This window comes from Periplaneta americana, chromosome 2, assembly GCF_040183065.1.
Source record: "Periplaneta americana isolate PAMFEO1 chromosome 2, P.americana_PAMFEO1_priV1, whole genome shotgun sequence".
NCBI lineage: Eukaryota > Metazoa > Arthropoda > Insecta > Blattodea > Blattidae > Periplaneta > Periplaneta americana.
Genome location: NC_091118.1, coordinates 21,240,583 through 21,260,371, shown reverse-complemented (window position 1 = coordinate 21,260,371; position 19,789 = coordinate 21,240,583). Strand labels below are relative to the sequence as shown.

Genomic DNA, 19,789 nt, shown 5'->3' with positions numbered 1-19,789 from the left:
CATCATATCCCACCTCTCTCAAATCCATTTTAATATTATCTTCCCATCTACGTCTCGGCCTCCCCAAAGGTCTTTTTCCCTCCGGCCTCCCAACTAACACTCTATATGCATTTCTGGATTCGCCCATGCGTGCTACATGTCCTGCCCATCTCAAACGTCTGGATTTTATGGTCCTAATTATGTCAGGTGAAGAATACAATGCGTGCAGCTCTGCTTTGTGTAACTTTCTCCATTCTCCTGTAACTTCATCCCTCTTAGCCCCAAATATTTTCCTAAGAACCTTATTTTCAAACACCCTTAATCTCTGTTCCTCTCTCAAAGTGAGAATCCAAGTTTCACAGCCGTACAGAACAACCGGTAATACAACTATTTTACAAATTCTAACTTTCAGCTTTTTTGAAAGCAGACTAGATGACAAAAGCTTCTCAACCGAATAATAACAGGCATTTCCCATATTTATTCTGCGTTTTATTTCCTCCCGAGTGTAATTTATATTTGTTAGTGTTGCTCCAAGATATTTGAATTTTTCCACCTCTTCGAAGTATAAATCTCCAATTTTTATAGTTCCATTTCGTACAATATTCTGGTCACGAGACATAATCATATACTTTGTCTTTTCGGGATTTACTTCTAACCCTATCGCTTTACTTGCTTCCCTAATCGTTTGTATTATTAATTGTAATTATTGTGTATAATTTTATTGTGTTGTGTATTCTTATTATATTGTGTATATATTTGTATTGCGTATCTAATTTTATTGTGCATTGTTTATATTATTGTTTGTACCACTGTCAACTTGCAATGTAAATAAGTACTTACTACATTACTTTCTACACCGTTTCTTCTGTTCATTATATCTTTCTCATTTTATTTGTACTTAAACGCCTAGAACCTCTTTCCTCAGCTTCGTCTTTTCTGTTTTGTTATCATAAAATATATTTGACTAAATATCGTACATTGATTCCAGACCCAGATGTTTCTCACGGTTGCTTCCTTGTTAGACTTAGGAATATAGGAATATATGTATTTGTCACATCCTGTTACAGATAAGCAGTCGTACTTATAGTGCAGCAAATATCAGGATGTCACAGACCGACAGCGGGGAGTGGACCGGGGATCTCTTCTCTTCTGCATTCTCAACTCTCAGGCAAGTTCGTAGCTTACTTTATAGTCTGAAGCAGTGGTTCCCAAACGGGGGGTCGCGAGATGACTTTCAAAATGAAACAAAAAGCGCTTTATTAACGTACATTTACTATATGTTCAAAAACATAAACGACATTTAACATAGAAATAAAAAGTTTCAGTAGTTATACAGAGGTGTGAAAATTATTAGAATAATCTTAATTTTAAAGGTTTTTTAATAGTTCCTTCACAAATATTAATTGAATTGATGGGAATTCAGAAATTATTATATTATGTTGGCGGAATTGGAAACATAAAAAATTATATGCACAAAACAGATGTATACGTTCATTTGAACCTTCACAACAATGTAAACGCAAAGAACAATTTTTTATAGCATTTCCTAATTAATTTTTGATGTTTTCAATTCCGCCAACATAATATAATAATTTCTGAATTCCCATAACAATTGTAAAATAAGAAAAATACCAATGTACAACAATGCTTTACGGCATTGTTAGTAGTAAATATATCCTACATCAGTATAGTAATATTATATACCAATATTCATCAATTCAATGAATATTTGTGAAGGAACTATTAAAAAACCTTTAAAATTAAGATTATTCTAATAATTTTCACACCTCTGTAGGTAGTGAGCGGATTTTTATATGCTAAAAATTTAAATATATTTATTTTTATGTGCTAAAAAGTACGAAAATATTCGCTAAAATAAAAAAATATATATTTTTAAAATATGACAAAAATACCTTACTTCCCTTGGAAAAAAAAGTTACTAGGTACTCACCAATCACACTTGAGTGCTATTAGTTGTCCGAGAATTGTAGTGAACAACAAAGGTCATGAATAATTTCGAATAATTTCGAGGGAAAAATTGTTCGGGGGCCGGGTATCGAACCTGGGACCTTTGGTTAAACGTACCAACGCTCTCCCAACTGAGCTACCCGGGAACTCTACCAGAAACCGATCCAATTTTTCCCCTCTATATCCACAGACCTCAAAGTGGGATGACAACCGTCAAGCAACCAACAATGAGTGCACACTAACTCTGTGTGACTTAAATTGTGGTTTTCTGTTAACGAACAGTGACGTGTATTATGCAAATCAAGCTTTCAGGTATAACTCCCTGTAAAGTTGATTTGAATAATTTCGAGGGAAAAATTGTTCCGGGGCCGGCTATCGAACCCGGAACCTATGGTTAAACGTACCAACGCTCTCCCAACTGAGCTACCCGGGAACTCTACCAGACACCGATCCAATTTTTCCCTCTATATCCACAGACCTCAAAGTGGGCTGACAACCGTCAAGCAACCAACATTGAGTGCACACTAACTCTGTGTGACTTAAATTGTGGTTTTCTGTTAACGAACAGTGACGTGTATTATGCAAATCAAGCTTTCAGGTATAACTCCCTGTAAAGTTGATTTGAATAATTTCGACGGAAAAATTGTTCCGGGGCCGGCTATCGAACCCGGAACCTTTGGTGAAACGTACCAACGGTCTCCCAACTGAGCTACCCTGGACCTCTACCAGACACCGATTTTCTTGAACAAAGGTCATCTCCAAATTCTCCATCACAAATGAATGCCGAGTATCTCTCAACAACGACTTATACTGTGAAACGATCTTTCCACATCACAAGACGTCAGACGTGCATATTTAAAGAGAGGAATGTCACAAACACATACACTGTGAATTTCACCTACAGGCACACCCTCCAATACTTGAGCAACTTTACACATTTTTTTATATCCACTGTTTTTTCCAAACACATTCTGGAATTTGTCCCTTAGTACTTGTACTTCTGAACCTGGTAGCGAGTCTAGTTTAATTTCCACGGCACGCACCTCCCTGTTTCAGACAACAGGTTTTTGGATGTTTCGAGTTTTTTTATGGTGTCACACAAAAAGCTTAGATTTGCTAATAGGAAAGCCAAATCGTTTTTTAAACAACCATCTTTCAGTATATCTTGAAGGATATCGATTGACGAATCCCGATAACAGGGAATCACAACAAGACGTATTGCCTTACTTGATGGACATGAGCGAGAGGAGAGAGATTTGTTTAAATTAAATAATGTTCATACCCGAGCTCTTATCTGTTGTGTTTCACAAACAAAGCGTTGAATGAAATCATCTTCAGCAACAATAAACATTCCTAATTATGTGCTGCAAGATCTCTCCTCCTTGTCCATGTTAATTTATTCTCTAATAATAACACTGATATGCTGCCTAGCAGTTCTCAGAACTTGAGGCGATACTATTACGAAAATGGATCACGGATACACCACACAGCGCTTAGAAACACGAAGCAACCAATTATTCTTAAAAAGATAACGTACTTCTGAGTTACATACTTGATTTAGTTTTAAAATGTTTAAAAGTTCTTGTAAAAAATTATTTAAGTAAAAAAAACTCCAAGATTTATGTGTTTATAATAGATTTCCTGAAAATATATATTTACATATTTTTTTGTTAAAATATGTGTTTTTATGTGAAATAAAATTCGGGTTTTAAACTTGAAACTTCATGTTCGGAATTTTTAACTTTGTTAATTGTCTTTTATCACACGCAAAAATAATACTTAATTACATAGGAATCCGCTCCTTAGTTATAGGCCTACACTAAAGTGAAACATTAATTTTATTAGTGCGACAATTTAAAATGGTTACTCTCAAATCTGGTCTCTGTATTCGATACACACAGTGATATTATTTTCAAGTTCAATGAGATTTCTTGCACTCATAGACGAGAAGTTCACTTAGCATAAAGATGAGGTTGCAAATGTTATAAAAAAATTTAAGGGAAGACTCCAATGAAAATCATGAAAATTTTCCAAAACATTTTTATTGGCTTGAATAATTTTTGTCGGGTGTAGTTCCTGGGTAGCTCAGTCGGTAGAGCATTCGTGCGCTAAGCGAAGGGTCCCGGGATCGATACCGGCCCCGGAACAATTTTTCTCTTGAAATTGTTCAAATCTGCTTCACAGGGAGCCTTACCTGAAAGCCAGATTTGCATTTTTATTCGCTATTTTTTACTTCTTTAGAATGTATTTTCGTACATACTCCAAATGGATTTAGTTCAATTCTGATTAGTTTAAATTCCACCTCTTGGGTTCCCTGCCATACATCTATGACGCAGTGCATGAGGATAGGCCACTAGCGGGAATCCAAGACGTGGAACTTAAACTGGGAGGATTCGATCCGACATCGGGATGGGACTCCGGTGTGGCTTAGTGGTTAGAGCAGGCATGTCAATTGATGCCCACAGGAGCAAGCGCGCGCTTTAGAGCCCAGGAGAGCCTGAGCGCTTTACAGCGGAAAGGAAAGAGACAGACGAAAGAGGTGGTATATGCCGCTTGGTCGAGCTATATTCAGGGATGGCCAGCACTGATTCAATAGATAAAGGGAAGACAACTTATTAAAACTGTATCCATGTTAATTTTTAGATTTCCTGAGAAGTATAAGTGCGTTATAAGAATGTAAGTTTTAATTTTAATGCTCATTTTTCACAAGTTTGATTTTTTTATTCAAAAGAAATATTTTCTCAACTTTCCGTATAGAAAAATGAAATTTTCAGGTATAGGCCTATTTATTTAGTAGCCTTACAGAATGTTTTCGTAAATCTAATATACCGTACATACGTATTACTGAAGATAGTGTATTGAAAATTTTGAAAATATTCGCATGGAAATTGTTTGTAAGGAAATGAATTAACAAAGCAACTACTGTTACATCATAAGCAAAAGATACGTGCCCATGTGTTGTAAAAATGTCAGCTCTATAGTTTCAGCAGATTTCGAGAAAATAATTTAATATTCTGATGATAGGAAGATGCTCACCAATATCACCTTAAAAGCATAATGCGATAACAGTTTTGTTATGTAATATTAGTTACACTTAAAACAGATACAGTACCTAGGTAACTTTGTCTTGTACTGTAATATTGTTTTGATTAGTTTATTGATTACTTTTGTAAGGCTAAAGATACCATCAATATAAATTCCAACTTATCATGTCATACTCAGTCTCTTTCTTTGGAATATCACTTTCTTTATGAATGATGTGTTTCATCCACTTAATACAGTATAATATTATATAATTATGGAATTTAAGTGAATATTCCTTCTTAACTCTCTATTATGTTATTAAGATTTAAAACACAAGTGCAATATTAAGAAATCAGTGTTAGTACTTTTATTTTACAGACAATATAGTTAATACAGAAAGAAGCCATATAAAAATAACGACATAAAATTTCACGTTCCGTTTGAAGTTTGTGCACCACTGTTTTCTTAATCCAACAGGTTGCTTATTCATATACACAACCCTTCCTCTTTCCATACTTAGCGCTTGCTGCCCGCGCACGACGTCAAGGTCAGAGAAATGCGCTTGCTTTGATATCACTGCGATAGAGCGTTAGCACGTACAGCCGAAAACCCGGGTTCAAATCCCGGTGCCGGAGAGAATTTTTCTCTGTTCCACTCTACATCATCGTATCAGTTCAGGTTGGAAGAGAACTACAGCATAAAATAATGAGCTTCAGGCTGTGTAGCATAGCAGTAATTCTATATCCTGACGAATTCGCAACAAAGAGAAACAGAGTTCGTATCCTGTGAAATAGCCTATGTAATGAAAATTATCCAGTGGGATAAGATTTCTTCGCCTACGTCTGCTTGCCCTTCGTTCGCATTCCATTATTGCTCCAGTATAGCCACATAATCATCTTATCGATGTCTGTATCGTGCATAAAGTTATGCTAAACTGTGGTTACACCTCAAGTTCTGGTAACTTTTTAAAATTATATTCACACGTGAATAAAACACAAAATTGCCGTCATGGATGGATGCTTCCTATTAGTCTCTGCTAACTCCAGGCTAGGGGAGGCCCACAAATATGTCGGTATGTAGTGTGTGTGTATCCGTAGAATAGTCCCCTCCCTACATGCATTGGTATGTATGTAAGGTCTGTAACAGGGAAGGCCGAATTAAAAGATAGAAATACATAATTTAGTTCACAAAAAATGATATTTAATGCCACGATGCTTCATTTGAATTATTTAATTTGGTTGCATTAGAAAATTTTATTTCCAAGTGCAACAGATCAAAGCTATTCAAGCCAATATTCTGTCAGTTATTCTGTTAGAACATTTTTAACTTGAAACATTTATGCCATTGACTTATGGATAATTTGTAAACATTAATTGGTAGACCCTGGATGACTGAAATTAAGGTATGTTTAAAAAGAAGTAGTCTTGCATCCAGCTATTCGTGACAAACATAAATGGAAAATATACAAATATTTATTTATTTATTTATTTACTTGCTTCTTTATTTATTTACTTATTTGTTTCTTTAGTTATTCATTTATTTTATCTATTTATTTATTTATGTATTTATTTATTAAGTTATCTGTTTACTTATCTATCTATCTATCTATCTATCTATCTATCTATCTATCTATCTATCTATCTATCTATCTATCTATCTATCTATCTATCTATCTATCTATCTATCTATCTATCTATCTATCTATCTGTCTGTCTGTCTGTCTGTCTGTCTGTCTGTCTGTCTGTCTGTCTGTCTGTCTGTCGGTCCGTCCGTCTACCTACCTATCTAACTGTCTGTCTGTCTATCTGTATGTCTGTTTATCCAATTATCCATCCATCCCCCATCCCACCTCACCCCATCCATCCATCCATCCGTGTATCCATTTATCTATTTATTCATTATTTATTTGCTTTTTTACTTATTTATTTGTTTGTTTATTTGTCTGTTCATTTATTTGTTTATTTAGTTACTCATTTATTTTATGTATTTATTTACTCAGTTATCTATTTATTTAATTATCTATCTATTATATATTATTTCAATGTACCGAAGTACATATGATATTTCCATGCAGATATTCTGCGTCATCATACGATGAGAGAGAATTTTTCTCCGTTCCATTACTCTTTCATCGTATGATGACGCAGAATATCTGCATGGAAATATCATATGTACTTCGGTACATTTAAATAATATATGATATGCGTAAATCACGAAGTGATTTAAGACGGCGCTTATTCCGTCGGATCCCGGCCAACTAGTCACTCATAACGAGTGCACCTCAGCACATGTGTGGACTTCGGTCCTATGTTCATAGACATCTATGACGTAGTGCAGAGGGCGGCCACTAGAGGGAACTCAAGAGTTGGAACTCAATCAGAGACAATTCTGTTCGACGTCGGGGTTGTATCCGGTGTGGCTTAGTGGATAAAGCATCAGCACGTAGAGCTGAAAACCCGGGTTCAAATCCCGGCGCCGGAGAGAATTTTTCTCCGTTCCATTACTCTTTCATCGTATCTATCTATTAATTTATTAATTACGTATTCATTTATTCATTAGCTATTAATTTATTCATTATCTATTCATTTATTCATTATTTATTCATTTACTCATTATCTATTAATTTATTCAGGATCTATTAATTTATTTATTATCTATTAATTTATTATTATCTATTCATTTATTCATTATCTATTCATTTATTTATTATCTATTCATTTATTCATTATATATTCATTTATTTACTCATTTTCATTCATTTATCCATCCATCCACCGACCCACCCGCCCACTTATTTATTTATTTATTTATTTATTTATTCATTTATTTATTTATTTATTTATTTATTTATTTATTTATTTATTTATTTATTTATTTATTTATTTATTTATTTATTTATTTTCATGCTTACTAATTATTTTATGTGAAATTGTGAAAATATTTTTTTCTAAATATTTGCTGTACTATACCCTAAAATACTTCCACAGATTAAAAATTTTAATGAACCCCGTCTAAAGAGATATACTTATGTATAATAGAATAACACAATAATTAGATCCCGCATAAAGGTTCTTTCATGAGCAACTACTGGACGAAATGTAGGTCTACACATCGCAAACATGGTGCAATTATGCTAATATAAGTGGCCTCGAAACTCTTACAACGCCCCTGATCTGAGAGTGTAATGATAAGTAAAATCTGTTTCTTCAATCTAGGCAAAGGCATGGCGTGCCTGTGGTACCTCCTTCTGTCTGTGGTGATGTATGCTGTGGGGGGAAGTGCCTCAGAGTGCGATCCCTCCAGAGCTGTGGACCTCAAGCTCTCCATCAAGAGCCGACTGAACCAGACAGGACATCTGGTTGCCCAGGTAACGCGCGGAGAGTGATCCAGTGACGTCCTTCACTGTTACTACACTAGGCTGTAACAGTTAACTGTGGCTTTTCTTCCTTCCACGCACAGGTCATGTTAGAGGACGGTTCAGGGATGCTGGAGGACAAGAAGAACTACTGGGAAGTGAACTTCGACCATGACAAGTCTTGTTCTTCTGTATCCGGGCCAAAGTCCTTACCTGGCGACTCAGAATTGCCGAAGCGAGGTGGGCGAAGTGATGAATTATTATTACTGTTGTCTTTCATCTTGAATTGGATTGAATTACAAAAGATGAAAGGTGAGGCAATGCCACACGCTTTTGTTTTTATAAGAAATCTAATTGCTGGATTCAAATGAGACACTCGAACAACATAAATATATGGAAAAAAGAAATATCATTATTTACTCAGGATAAATAGAACTAATTAATAATACCAATATTAGCACAGTGAAAGAACTGCAAGTGCCTCATAAGTGAATGGATCCGGGGAATTGTTGAAGTAATTACGTTTGTAAGGAAGAACTGTTCTAGGCGCAATTAGCGAAATAAATATTTTATATTCGTTTCGTTTATTGGATGAATGAATCAACGAATGAATAAAAGAGCGAACGAATGAACGAAAGAATGAATGAATCACTGAACGGACGAATTAACGAAGGAACGAATGAATGAACGATTGAACAAAGGAATAAACGAACGAATGACTGACAGAATTAATTAATTACCTAATTAACGAAAGAATGAATTAATGAACGAACGAATGAAAGAATGAGCGGACGAATGACTGACTGAATGAATTAATTAATTAATTAACAAAGGAACGAACGAACGAGTGAATGAATAAACGAGCGAAAAAACGAATAAATGAACGAAGAAACAAACGAATGAATGAAAGAATGAACAAAAAATGAATAAACGAACGAATGAATGAATAAATAAATAAACGAGCGAAAAAAACGAATGAATGAACGAGCGTACAGACGAATGAATGAAAGAATGAACGAATGAACGAAGGAATAAAAGAATGAACGGACAGTCGAACGAAAGAATATACGAACGAATGAATGAAGGAGCGAGCAAACAAATGAATGAATGAACGAATGAATGAGTGAACGAATGAATGAACGAAGGAATGAAAGAATGAACGGACGGACGAATAAACGAAGGAATGAAAGAATGAACGAACGAATGTATGAACGAACGAATGAATGAATGAATGAATGAATAAACGAATGAAAGAATGAGCGAACGAATGAAAGAAGGAATAAAAGATTGAACGAACGAATGAAAGAATGAATGAACGAATGAATGAATGAATGAAAGAATGAACGAACGAATGAATGACTAAATAAACGAATGAAAGAATGAGCGAACGAATGAAAGAAGGAATAAAAGATTGAACGAACGAATGAAAGAATGAATGAATGAAAGAATGAGCGAACGAATGAACGAATAAAAGAATGAACGAACGAATGAATGACTGAATAAACGAATGAAAGAATGAGCGAACGAATGAAAGAAGGAATAAAAGATTGAACGAACGAATGAAAGAGGGAATAAAAGATTGAACGGACGAATGAACGAACGAAGAAATGAACGAATGAAAAAATGAACGAACAAGTGAATGAATAAATGAAGGAACAAAAATGAACGATGGAATGAAAGAATGAACGAATGAATAAATGAACAAACAAATGAACGAATGCATGAATGAATGAACGAACAAATGAATGAATGTTTTACAGCAGCGGTTGGCAAATTTGGTACATTACAACTTTGTAGAACGCGACATCTTAGCCCCCACCCTCCAGTTCACGTGTACCGGCAAGTCCTGCCGGTGTTAACGTGCTTCGATGTTCTCACTTCTGTAGTTACCAGCGACAGCTCAATAAGAAAGAATGTCTCTTTCAAGGGGAAGTAAGGTGAATCGAAGAAGGCAAGCAAAATACTTTTTTTTTTGTGTGTGTGTGACTAAGGAAGAGAACATTAGATGTTTGCTGTGCTAAACAATATTGCTAGTTTGCTAAAATATTAACCTTGTAACGGCGTTGTGAAAATATGCATCGTGCGCAGTAGTTTTTGTGTACCTGTTGAGGTAGGTAAGTGTGTTTACTAGTTTGCGCCCTACTGATAGCGAGGGCTGCCATTAAAGTAGTCCAGACTAGCAAATTCTGCGTAACTCACGAATTACAGTATTGTTTTTCCGCTCCTACATATTACGTAAATAAAAATATATTTCTTTATTTTACATTATTTAATATCAGATTTGTTAGGAGGAACTTCTAGTTTAGAGTATTCTTTTGTTTATTGCTTACTTCCCTAGAGAAGCAATGTGACTTACGTCCCGTCGTCAATAGCAACCAACACTATCACGGTAAAAATCCATTTACTTCCCTAAAAACAAGCTAATAACAGCATACTTACGGCAGTGGAGGTGCAAAATACTTGAAGGTTATAACAGCGGATAGTGATTATAAAGAATGGACACTGAGCGAATTTTCCAGTGTTTTGTTTCTCTGTGCGCCAGCGTTTAGTTCTGCTTTCAAGCTCTAGAGGTTAGTGTAATCGAGCATAGGCTACGATAATAATTGAGAATAGAGTTGAGACACAGGATCCAAACATCGCCTACCTTATTGCATAATCCAGTAACGCTTTGCTTTAAATAAATTCAAGTTACAGCTTTTCCTTATTTCTCAGTGACGAACTAGTTGTAATAATAATTTTTTTATATTTCACATATAATAAATTATATTATAAAATAATATAATACATTATAAAATTATGTATCAAATTGGTTTAATATTTGTATAAGAGTTACTTCTCATAAGAGTTTTGTTTTTCCTTTTTCAGCGCTACCAAATCATTACATATTTTAATTGTTGTTGGGGTCAACGTCTCAGCTCTCATTATAAAGGAACTCTAGAGTCTAGACATTACAGTTAATGACGGATTTATTGTTTTATGGATCCAATTTATTTTATTTGAGTACATAATGTACCTAGGTGTATTAATTATATGTGTTATATTTCCACTGTGTCGACTGCTAGCTGGTGTGATGTCAGCGCCAACTCTAGGTAGAAAGCAGAATCTCACGCTTTAGCTGGCTTGAAGGTCATTGAAATCAGTCCGGCTACATCAAAGGTACCGACGCGAAGTGTCCATTCTTTATAATCCCTATTCGCTGGTTATAGTATAAGAATTGCCATGCCAACAGCGGTAAAAGGTCCCTTCGTACAAAATCCTTCCACTTCTATTAGTGTAGACGCTATGTCATTTATTTTCTGAAAGGAAGGTGAGTGTAATACGTCTCTGTTCTCCAAGACTCTCCAAAACCTCTATGTGGGATAAATTTACTTTTCATTATTTTCAGAAATTCCTGGACCCTTCTATCAACTCATACCAAAGATGGGGTATTATAAACTACACAATCAACCGAAAAAATGGTTCGAAGCAAAATACATTTGTCAGAAAGAAGGCGCTCATCTGGGAATCCTCAATTCACAAATCGAATTCCAGTACGTGAAGGAGATGTGGAACAGACTGCCGAAGTTGCAGAATGACTGGAGGAAAGGATTTATATTCCTCGGTGTCAGTGATACAAGGATTGAAAAGCACTGGGAAACCGTACTGGGTAAGTTTTGTCGAGAATTACGTGTGGCATTTTATAATGTAATGCGACGAGATGTTTGAGGGCGCTTTGAACCACGCATATAATATTTTATGTTTTGTTTAGCTTGTTCAGTTTAATTTTATTGTGCGTGTGTAACATAAACATTACGAAATAGTATATTACGTTACAAGGTTGGGAAATGCTTTTTACAAAATCGAGGAAAAGTTTGAAAAACTAGCAGAGCGGAATGTTTATTGTACAAAATTTTTTGCACGATCACATTTTTAAAATTGCAAATACAATATAATTTTCATTGTAAATTTAGAGCAATATTATTCCATCTTTAAGGTAAGGAACTGAGTTTCTCTTACCATGGGTACTATTTTCATGCATCTCAGATTCAATACTTAAAAGGTGAAAATACGACAGTGTTCATAAGTGAAGATTAAAAATAATGGAGATAATTGTTAGAGTTGCCTGAACACTATTTATTGATAAAATAAATAAAATAATAAAACTGGTTAGAAACCATACATGTTTCGGGGGCTATGCTCCCCCATCTTCAGTGGTTGTACCACGACTACGATGTAGATGTTCTACCGCGTGTCGTATCTTAAAGAGGACTGACTATGCTAAAGAGCATCATCTCAGATTCATTTGAACGTAAATTACATGTGTTCGAAACCGGAAAGGTCTTTTTTTTAGGAGCCCTGTACATACCTGAAAGCTCAGTATGAATCGGTACAGGTATATTTTTTTTTAAACTTCTCCACTTTAAAATCTACAATCCCTTCCTTAATAATGACGTAAACCTACTCAAAATTGTTTAGGAACAAAGATATTTCAGCGTTGAAATGTTTATTTCATATTTTGGAAAAATTTTCTTTATACAGGGTGTTTCCGAGGTGGTGTTACAATCTTTCAGAGATGATGGCGAAGGGCACATGTATCAATTTGAAATCAGGAACCATAGTCCGGAAATGACTGAGTCGAAAGTTACAAGCAAAAATAGTTGTGTGGAAATGGAATTGTAATTTGGCACTACGTGCCTTCCTTCTCTTAACCTTTGGAACAGTCGTGGTAAAATGGTATGGGCTGGATTTCTCCTACGTGGATACTTGGCCCGATACAATCTGTGAGCTTGTCTACTGTTCCCATTGGCTCATCCTTATTCGAAAATCATGTCTGCTTATTCCGCTCTCGTGTACTCCTCCATTTCACTAGGACTGATCGACTGGACACTGTAACTTGTACACATACACTGCTGTCTACAGACGTGCATATCAGGACCGACAATGTCCGTTACACATTACGCTATCTGCATTGCTTTAGTGTAGTTTCCTGTCCCCACCCCTCAGACAGCGCACTGAATGGAATACTGTAAGTAGACAATGTAAACAACGTCAGATGAATACAGACTGTGTAAGATGTACACATAAATACACATAAATAAGGTGTACAGAGGAATAAAATTATTCCATTTCCACACAACTATTTTTGCTTGTAACTTTCGACCCGCTCATTTCCGGACCAGGGTTCCTTATCTCAAATTGATACATGTGCCTTTCGCCATCATCCCTGAAAGTTTGTAACACCACCTCGGAAACACCCTGTATTTTGCCGGTTTCTACTCATAACCAGAGGACTTATTATTTTTTCCAGACGAGCCTTTCGACAAGGCGGGGTATTACCAGTGGGGACGCAACGAACCTGATGGGGGTACTAGGGAGAACTGCATGGCTGTGTACTTGGACAACGGCAACTTGGTTGACACAAGTTGTGAACAAGAATATGCATTCTTCTGTGAGAACACATTGTGAGGATTTCGTTGAAGTTCGTTGTGATTATACCTATTGATATGTCTGAAAAGAAGAGCTTTTGGAAGTTAAATGATTCCCTATGAGTTTTCTTATCACTTTTACCGATGGTCCCAATAAATAATAATGCTCAACGAACAATGAAAGAGTAGGGTCTATTACTTTGAAATAATTATTAGTACCTACTACGTAAAATGAAATACTTGTTCGTTTTTGTTGTTTCGAAATTACTGCAATATTTTTTTCTTCAAATACTATATAAAAATCATATTAATAAATTATGCTTTACAAACCACTACTTTGTGAAGTATAACTGAGTAAGCCTAAAGTTTCCTGTCAAGTATAGACACTGATAATAACCGTGTTTTTTTTTCCTTCTGCTAAGTGTGTTTATAATGTTCAAATGCGTATTTAATCCAACCCTAGAAGCGCAGAATAGATTATTGTACACCCCTCCAGCTAAGAAAGGGAAAGAGCAACGCTCGAATGATGCAGTCTGCACAAACTGGCGATCCGCGCACAAAACTGCACATTTAGGCCCAATTGTATAAAACTCCCTGACTAAAGATCAACTTTGATCGAAGATCGAAAAGTGAACCGAGTTCAGATTCTTCTTCTATTGTATAAAACTTTTCTGCGATCAAATTACCTTGGTTCAAATGCAATCTAAGTTCACGTGAAAAGGATTTGGCAACATCGCATAAACAGGTGAAGTATGTGATGCGCCGACCATGTTGTACAAGTTTGTTCAGTGTTGCCAATCTAGCGACTTTAACTTTTTTTCAATAACAATTTCTTTTAACTTTTGTATTGCTTAAATAGGGGTTTAGCGAACTTTTTAGCACCCCATAGTGACACAATTTAATCTTTCTTTGTTGATAATGAGAAATCTAGCGACTTTACAACTACTTTTTGGCGACTTTCCGTACACACTGTTGGAGACACTGGTTTATTTGTGCAATGTAAATAATGGCGGACAATAAGAGGAAGGTTGACTGTTCTCCAAATTGTTATCATGTTATGGTGTTTGATACTGCTAAACATAATAAAGTGTCGACCTGGTTGGCGAGTTGGTATAGCGCTGGCCTTCTGTGCCCAAGGTTGCGGGTTCGATCCCGGGCTAAGTCGATGGCATTTAAGTGTGCTTAAATGCGACAGGCTCATGTCAGTAGATTTACTGGCATGTAAAAGAACTCCTGCGGGACAAAATTCCGGCACATCCGGCGACGCTGATGTAACCTCTGCAGTTGCGAGCGTCGTTAAACAAAACATAACATTAACATAATAAAGCTTTATAAAACGACAAATTGAATGAATGTACCTATCACAATCATTAATAATTAATGGTTGTTATAAACATAATATAATTATAGGTTATGTTATTTGATACTGCTGTACACGATAGAGTCTTATAAAATATAAGATTGTTTGTGTATTAAGGCAAGAAATTGAAAGAAATATATATAAATGTACCTATCATATCTATTAATATTAATAATAATGGATATTTTATTTGCACAATCTGTCACTCGTATATTTCAAACAGAAAAGAAATAACTGAACTTGGATCATCTAACTAAATCGGAGAAATTTCTTCAGTCAAAGTTGACTTTAGTTTGAGACAAATTAATCTCAGATTAGACTTTATACAACACAAAATTCCAAGTTCAGCTAGAACAAGGATCAATTTAACCTCTGATCTAAGATTAAGTGGTTTATACAATCGGGCCTTAGAGTCGATTTCTGGCATGCCTGGCCTCTCGTATGAGCGTTTCACCCGCGAGGCAAATAAAATAATCACGTTTGTTCCCTCGCAGGCAGAACTGCCTCCCCTCTTGAAGGTAGCGGAGAAGGGATGAGCAGCATTTCGTGTCGTAGTGATCGGGGGGTGAGTACGTATCTTCAAAGCGGACACTTGGAAATGAGTTTAAAAACGACGGGAAACTATTATTCTTTTTTACATAATCAAAATAGGGATATGTACAGTGTCTTATTTGTAAAAATACAACTCAGGTGCAGAAAATATAATTCAGAACGGCATTACGATGGGTTCCATGTCGAAAAAATATATAAAGACATCGCTGGTGAAGAAACGTCCTAAGTGAGGACGTGAAGGTAAGTGATAATATTTTAATTTATTTCTATTTGTTTTACAGATCTAAAGTTCGATCCTGAACCATAATATTGACAATGAAATAATGAAGTTGAGATTAAGAGTTAAGTATCACGGATTGTAGGTTAAGAGCTGTAGTGAGACTTGCTACATCGAAGTCCCTTACATCAGCGTTTATCAAACTTTTATGAAGTGGGGACCACTTTTTTAAGTCAGAACAGTTCCGCGGACCACCTTACTTTTGTTTCCTTCGAAAGCAAATTTATCATTTTTGTAGCATATTTTAATACTAGTATACTTACATTTTAAAATAGCACGCAAATCGTCTGTAGCTGCATTTAGATTGGCAACAGGCCATGATTGTTTGGCCAAACACCTGCATAGAATTGGAATATATCAGTCCCCTAACTGCCCATTGTGCAACTCAAACCAAGAAATGGATTCGGAACACCTCAAAATCTGTGCTTCAGTGGCTGGCCATGATAATATCTTTGAAAAATATTGGAGTGCAAGAGGTCAAATGACTTTATTGTCAAACGCCTGGCATTAGAAAACAATAACAACAACATATATTATTTTTTTAGCAGAATTAATTAATTATAATATTTTTCTAATTATATTTTTTGTAGGGAATCACAAGTAACGTATAACAAATTCTGTGCATTGTTGATTCATCGCTTGCCTGTTAGCAGTTAGTTGTTTGAAATCCTTCTTATGTGGTACACGCTAGTAGTTGTCCATGTCTCTGTTAAATAGTGTCCGTTGTAAATAATGGAAAACTGGCTTCGATCCGGATCTTTGAAAAGAAAGGAACATGAAGATACGCTTCATTTAGCCAGTGCTAATAGTTCCGAAGCTGTGTGTGAAGAAATATTAATTATAGTGCCATTAAAGAAATATCTAGTCCTAGTGGTAGCTATTAAAAAAATACTTCCGTGACAAGAGTTATTTGGAACTTGGATTTACTTGGTGTGGCAGTGAGAGTGAACCAAAACCTCGGTGCGTTGTTTGTTAAGAAGTGCTTTCAAACGAGTGTATGAAACCCGCGAAATTGAAACGGCTTTTTTTTTAGTAGGTTATTTTACGACGCTTTATCAACATCTTTGGTTATTTAGCGTCTGAATGAGATGAAGGTGATAATGCCGGTGAAATGAGTCCGGGGTCCAGCACCGAAAGTTACCCAGCATTTGCTCATATTGGGCTGAGGGAAAACCCCGGAAAAAACCTCAACCAGGTAACTTGCCCCGACCGGGAATCGAACCCCGGCCACCCGGTTTCGCGGCTAGACGCTCTAACCGTTACTCCACAGGTGTGGACGAAACGGCTCTTAAGAGACGAAACACCCAAGTGTAAAAAGTAAGCCTGTTGGATTTTAAAATAGACGGAGTCTAATATTTCTTATATCGTCATTTGGAAAAACAAATAAAAAAATAATGAAGAAACTTGCCCGATTTTCAACAAGTAAAGATGCAATTTGGCTCGTTCTATTATAGGTGTACGACGTACAGTACGCGTCCATTTCAATGTGCAGACTGAGTGTCGGCAAAACTATTAAGAAAGTCATCAATACATGAAAAGGTTCGGTACTTTGGTCCTCTGTTATGAATTCGGGTGGTTCCTGGCTGGGTTACAGGCTCGGCGCCAGATATGCAGGAAAAAGATGGCGAGAGGTGCACACTGGAGGTACGTTAACAGGAAACCACAATTTAAGTCACACAGTATTGTGTGCACTCACAGTTGAGTTCTGTCGTCTTGTCAGCTCATTTGAGTCGTGTGGATACAAAGGAAAAATTGTGACGGTGTCGTGTATAGTTCCTGGGGTAGCTCAGTCGGAAGAGCGTTCGCGCGCTAAGCGAAGGTTCCCGGGATAGATACCCGGTCCCGGAACAATTTTTCCCAGAAATTATTCAATACGTGAAAAGGTTCGGTACTTTGGTTCTCTGTTATGAATTCGGGTGGTCCCTGGCTAGGTTACAGGCTCTGCCCCAGATATGCAGGGAAAACTCCACGTTCATAGTTCATAGTGCTTTAAATCCCTCTTTTGTTGCTGAGAATAGAGTGGGATGTGGGTAGACGGGTAGGGTAAGAAGTTTCATAAAATATCAGTACTGGGAGAAAAAGTGAAAGGTGATTGCCATGTGTCATTTCCAGATTCTGATATTTTCAGCTATAGTGTGATACGCAATTCGTTTGAACAAGTGAACGATAGGGAGAACGAGGTTAATACAAGAAGAACAAGGGAAATATCGGGACAAATAGTAGACGACAAAGAGAACAAGGCTAATAGAAGGATTACTAGGGAAATACACGGAGAACTTAGTGAACGAGGAGAACAAGGAGAATAAAAGGAGACGACAAGGAGAAAAATTGGTGAACGAGAAGGAGAACAAGAGGAATATAAGGAAATCGAGAGGTGGACAAGGAGAACAAGTGGACAACAAGAATAACTGGCCTAATAAAAGGAGAACAAGGGAAATACAAGAACAAGGGGAACACATGGATGACAAGGGGAATACAAGGAGAGCAATTAGTGGACGATAAAGAGAACAAGGGAAATATAAGGAAAACAAAGGGACGACAAGGAGAACAAGGGGAATGAAAGGAGAAAAGTTGGTCGGCAAGTAGAAGAACAAGGGAAATACAAGGAGATCAAGGGAACGACATGAAGAGCAAGGGAAATACAAGGAAAATAAGGGTAATACAAAGAGGACAAGTTAACGATAGGTAGAACAAGGCTAATACAAGAAGAACAAGGGGAATACAAGGAGAATAAATGAACGACAGGGAAAAAGAAGTTAATAGTAGAAAAAGGGAAATACCGGGACAAATACAAGACAACTAAGATAAAAGGCTAATAGAAGGATTACTAGGGAAATACACGGAGAACTTAGTGAACGAGAATAACAAGGAGAATGAAAGGAGACGACAAGGAGAAAAATTGGTGAACGAGAAGGAGAACAAGAGGAATATAAGGAACTCAAGAGGTCGACAAGGAGAATAAGTGGACAGCAAGGATAACTGGACTAACGTAAGGAGAACAAGGGAGATACAAGGACGACAAGGGAAATACAAGAAGAATGGGAATACAAGGATGACTAGGGGAATGCAAGGAGAACAATTAATGGACGATAAAGAGAACAAGGGAAATATAAGCAGAGCAAGAAGACGACAAGGAGAACAAGGGGAATACAAGGAGACCAAGGGAACGATAAGAAGAACAAGTGAACGACAAAGATAACAAAGGAATACAAGGAGAATACAAGAAGCGGAATAAAAGGAGAACAAGGGGAATACAAGTAGAACAAGGGAACGATAAGAAGAACAAGTGAACGACAAAGATAAAGGAATACAAGGAGAACAAGGAGAATACAAGAAGCGGAATAAAAGGAGAACAAGGGGAATACAAGGAGACCAAGGGAACGATAAGAAGAACAAGTGAACGACAAAGATAATAGAGGAATACAAGGAGAACAAGGAGAATACAAGAAGCGGAATAAAAGGAGAACAAGGGGAATACAAGGAGACCAAGGGAACGATAAGAAGAACAAGTGAACGACAAAGATAACAAAGGAATACAAGGAGAACTAGGAGAATACAAGAAGCGGAATAAAAGGAGAACAAGGGGAATACAAGGAGACCAAGGGAACGATAAGAAGAACAAGTGAACGACAAAGATAACAAAGGAATACAAGGAGAACAAGGAGAATACAAGAAGCGGAATAAAAGGAGAACAAGGGGAATACAAGGAGACCAAGGGAACGATAAGAAGAACAAGTGAACGACAAAGATAACAAAGGAATACAAGGATAACAAGGAGAATACAAGAAGCGGAATAAAAGGAGAACAAGGGGAATACAAGGAGACCAAGGGAACGATAAGAAGAACAAGTGAACGACAAAGATAACAAA

The 19,789-nt window shown here is 36.5% G+C and overlaps 1 protein-coding gene across 2 annotated transcripts; it reads left to right on the top strand.

Moving 5' to 3' along the window:
• Positions 1 to 1,040: 1,040 nt before the first annotated feature.
• On the top strand, positions 1,041 to 14,066 carry LOC138716120 (hemolymph lipopolysaccharide-binding protein-like). 2 transcript variants are annotated; one of them, XM_069848959.1, is made up of 5 exons: positions 1,041 to 1,147; positions 8,187 to 8,338; positions 8,431 to 8,566; positions 11,712 to 11,972; positions 13,614 to 14,066. In XM_069848959.1, exons 2-5 carry the CDS (start codon positions 8,195 to 8,197, stop codon positions 13,769 to 13,771), a joined length of 699 nt encoding a protein of 232 aa, XP_069705060.1. In that variant the 5' UTR covers positions 1,041 to 1,147; positions 8,187 to 8,194; the 3' UTR covers positions 13,772 to 14,066. The 2 variants fall into 2 exon arrangements, with proteins under 2 accessions (XP_069705060.1, XP_069705058.1); XM_069848957.1 differs by having other exon boundaries at positions 8,431 to 8,638.
• The last annotated feature ends 5,723 nt before the right edge of the window (positions 14,067 to 19,789 follow it).

Coding starts and splice junctions, on each gene's coding strand:
- LOC138716120 (XM_069848957.1), top strand. CDS start 8,195: ATGGCGTGCCTGTGGTACCTCCTTCTGTCTGTGGTGATGTATGCTGTG. Junction 8,339..8,430: donor CAGGACATCTGGTTGCCCAG/GTAACGCGCGGA, acceptor TTCCACGCACAG/GTCATGTTAGAGGACGGTTC. Junction 11,973..13,613: donor GCACTGGGAAACCGTACTGG/GTAAGTTTTGTC, acceptor TATTTTTTCCAG/ACGAGCCTTTCGACAAGGCG.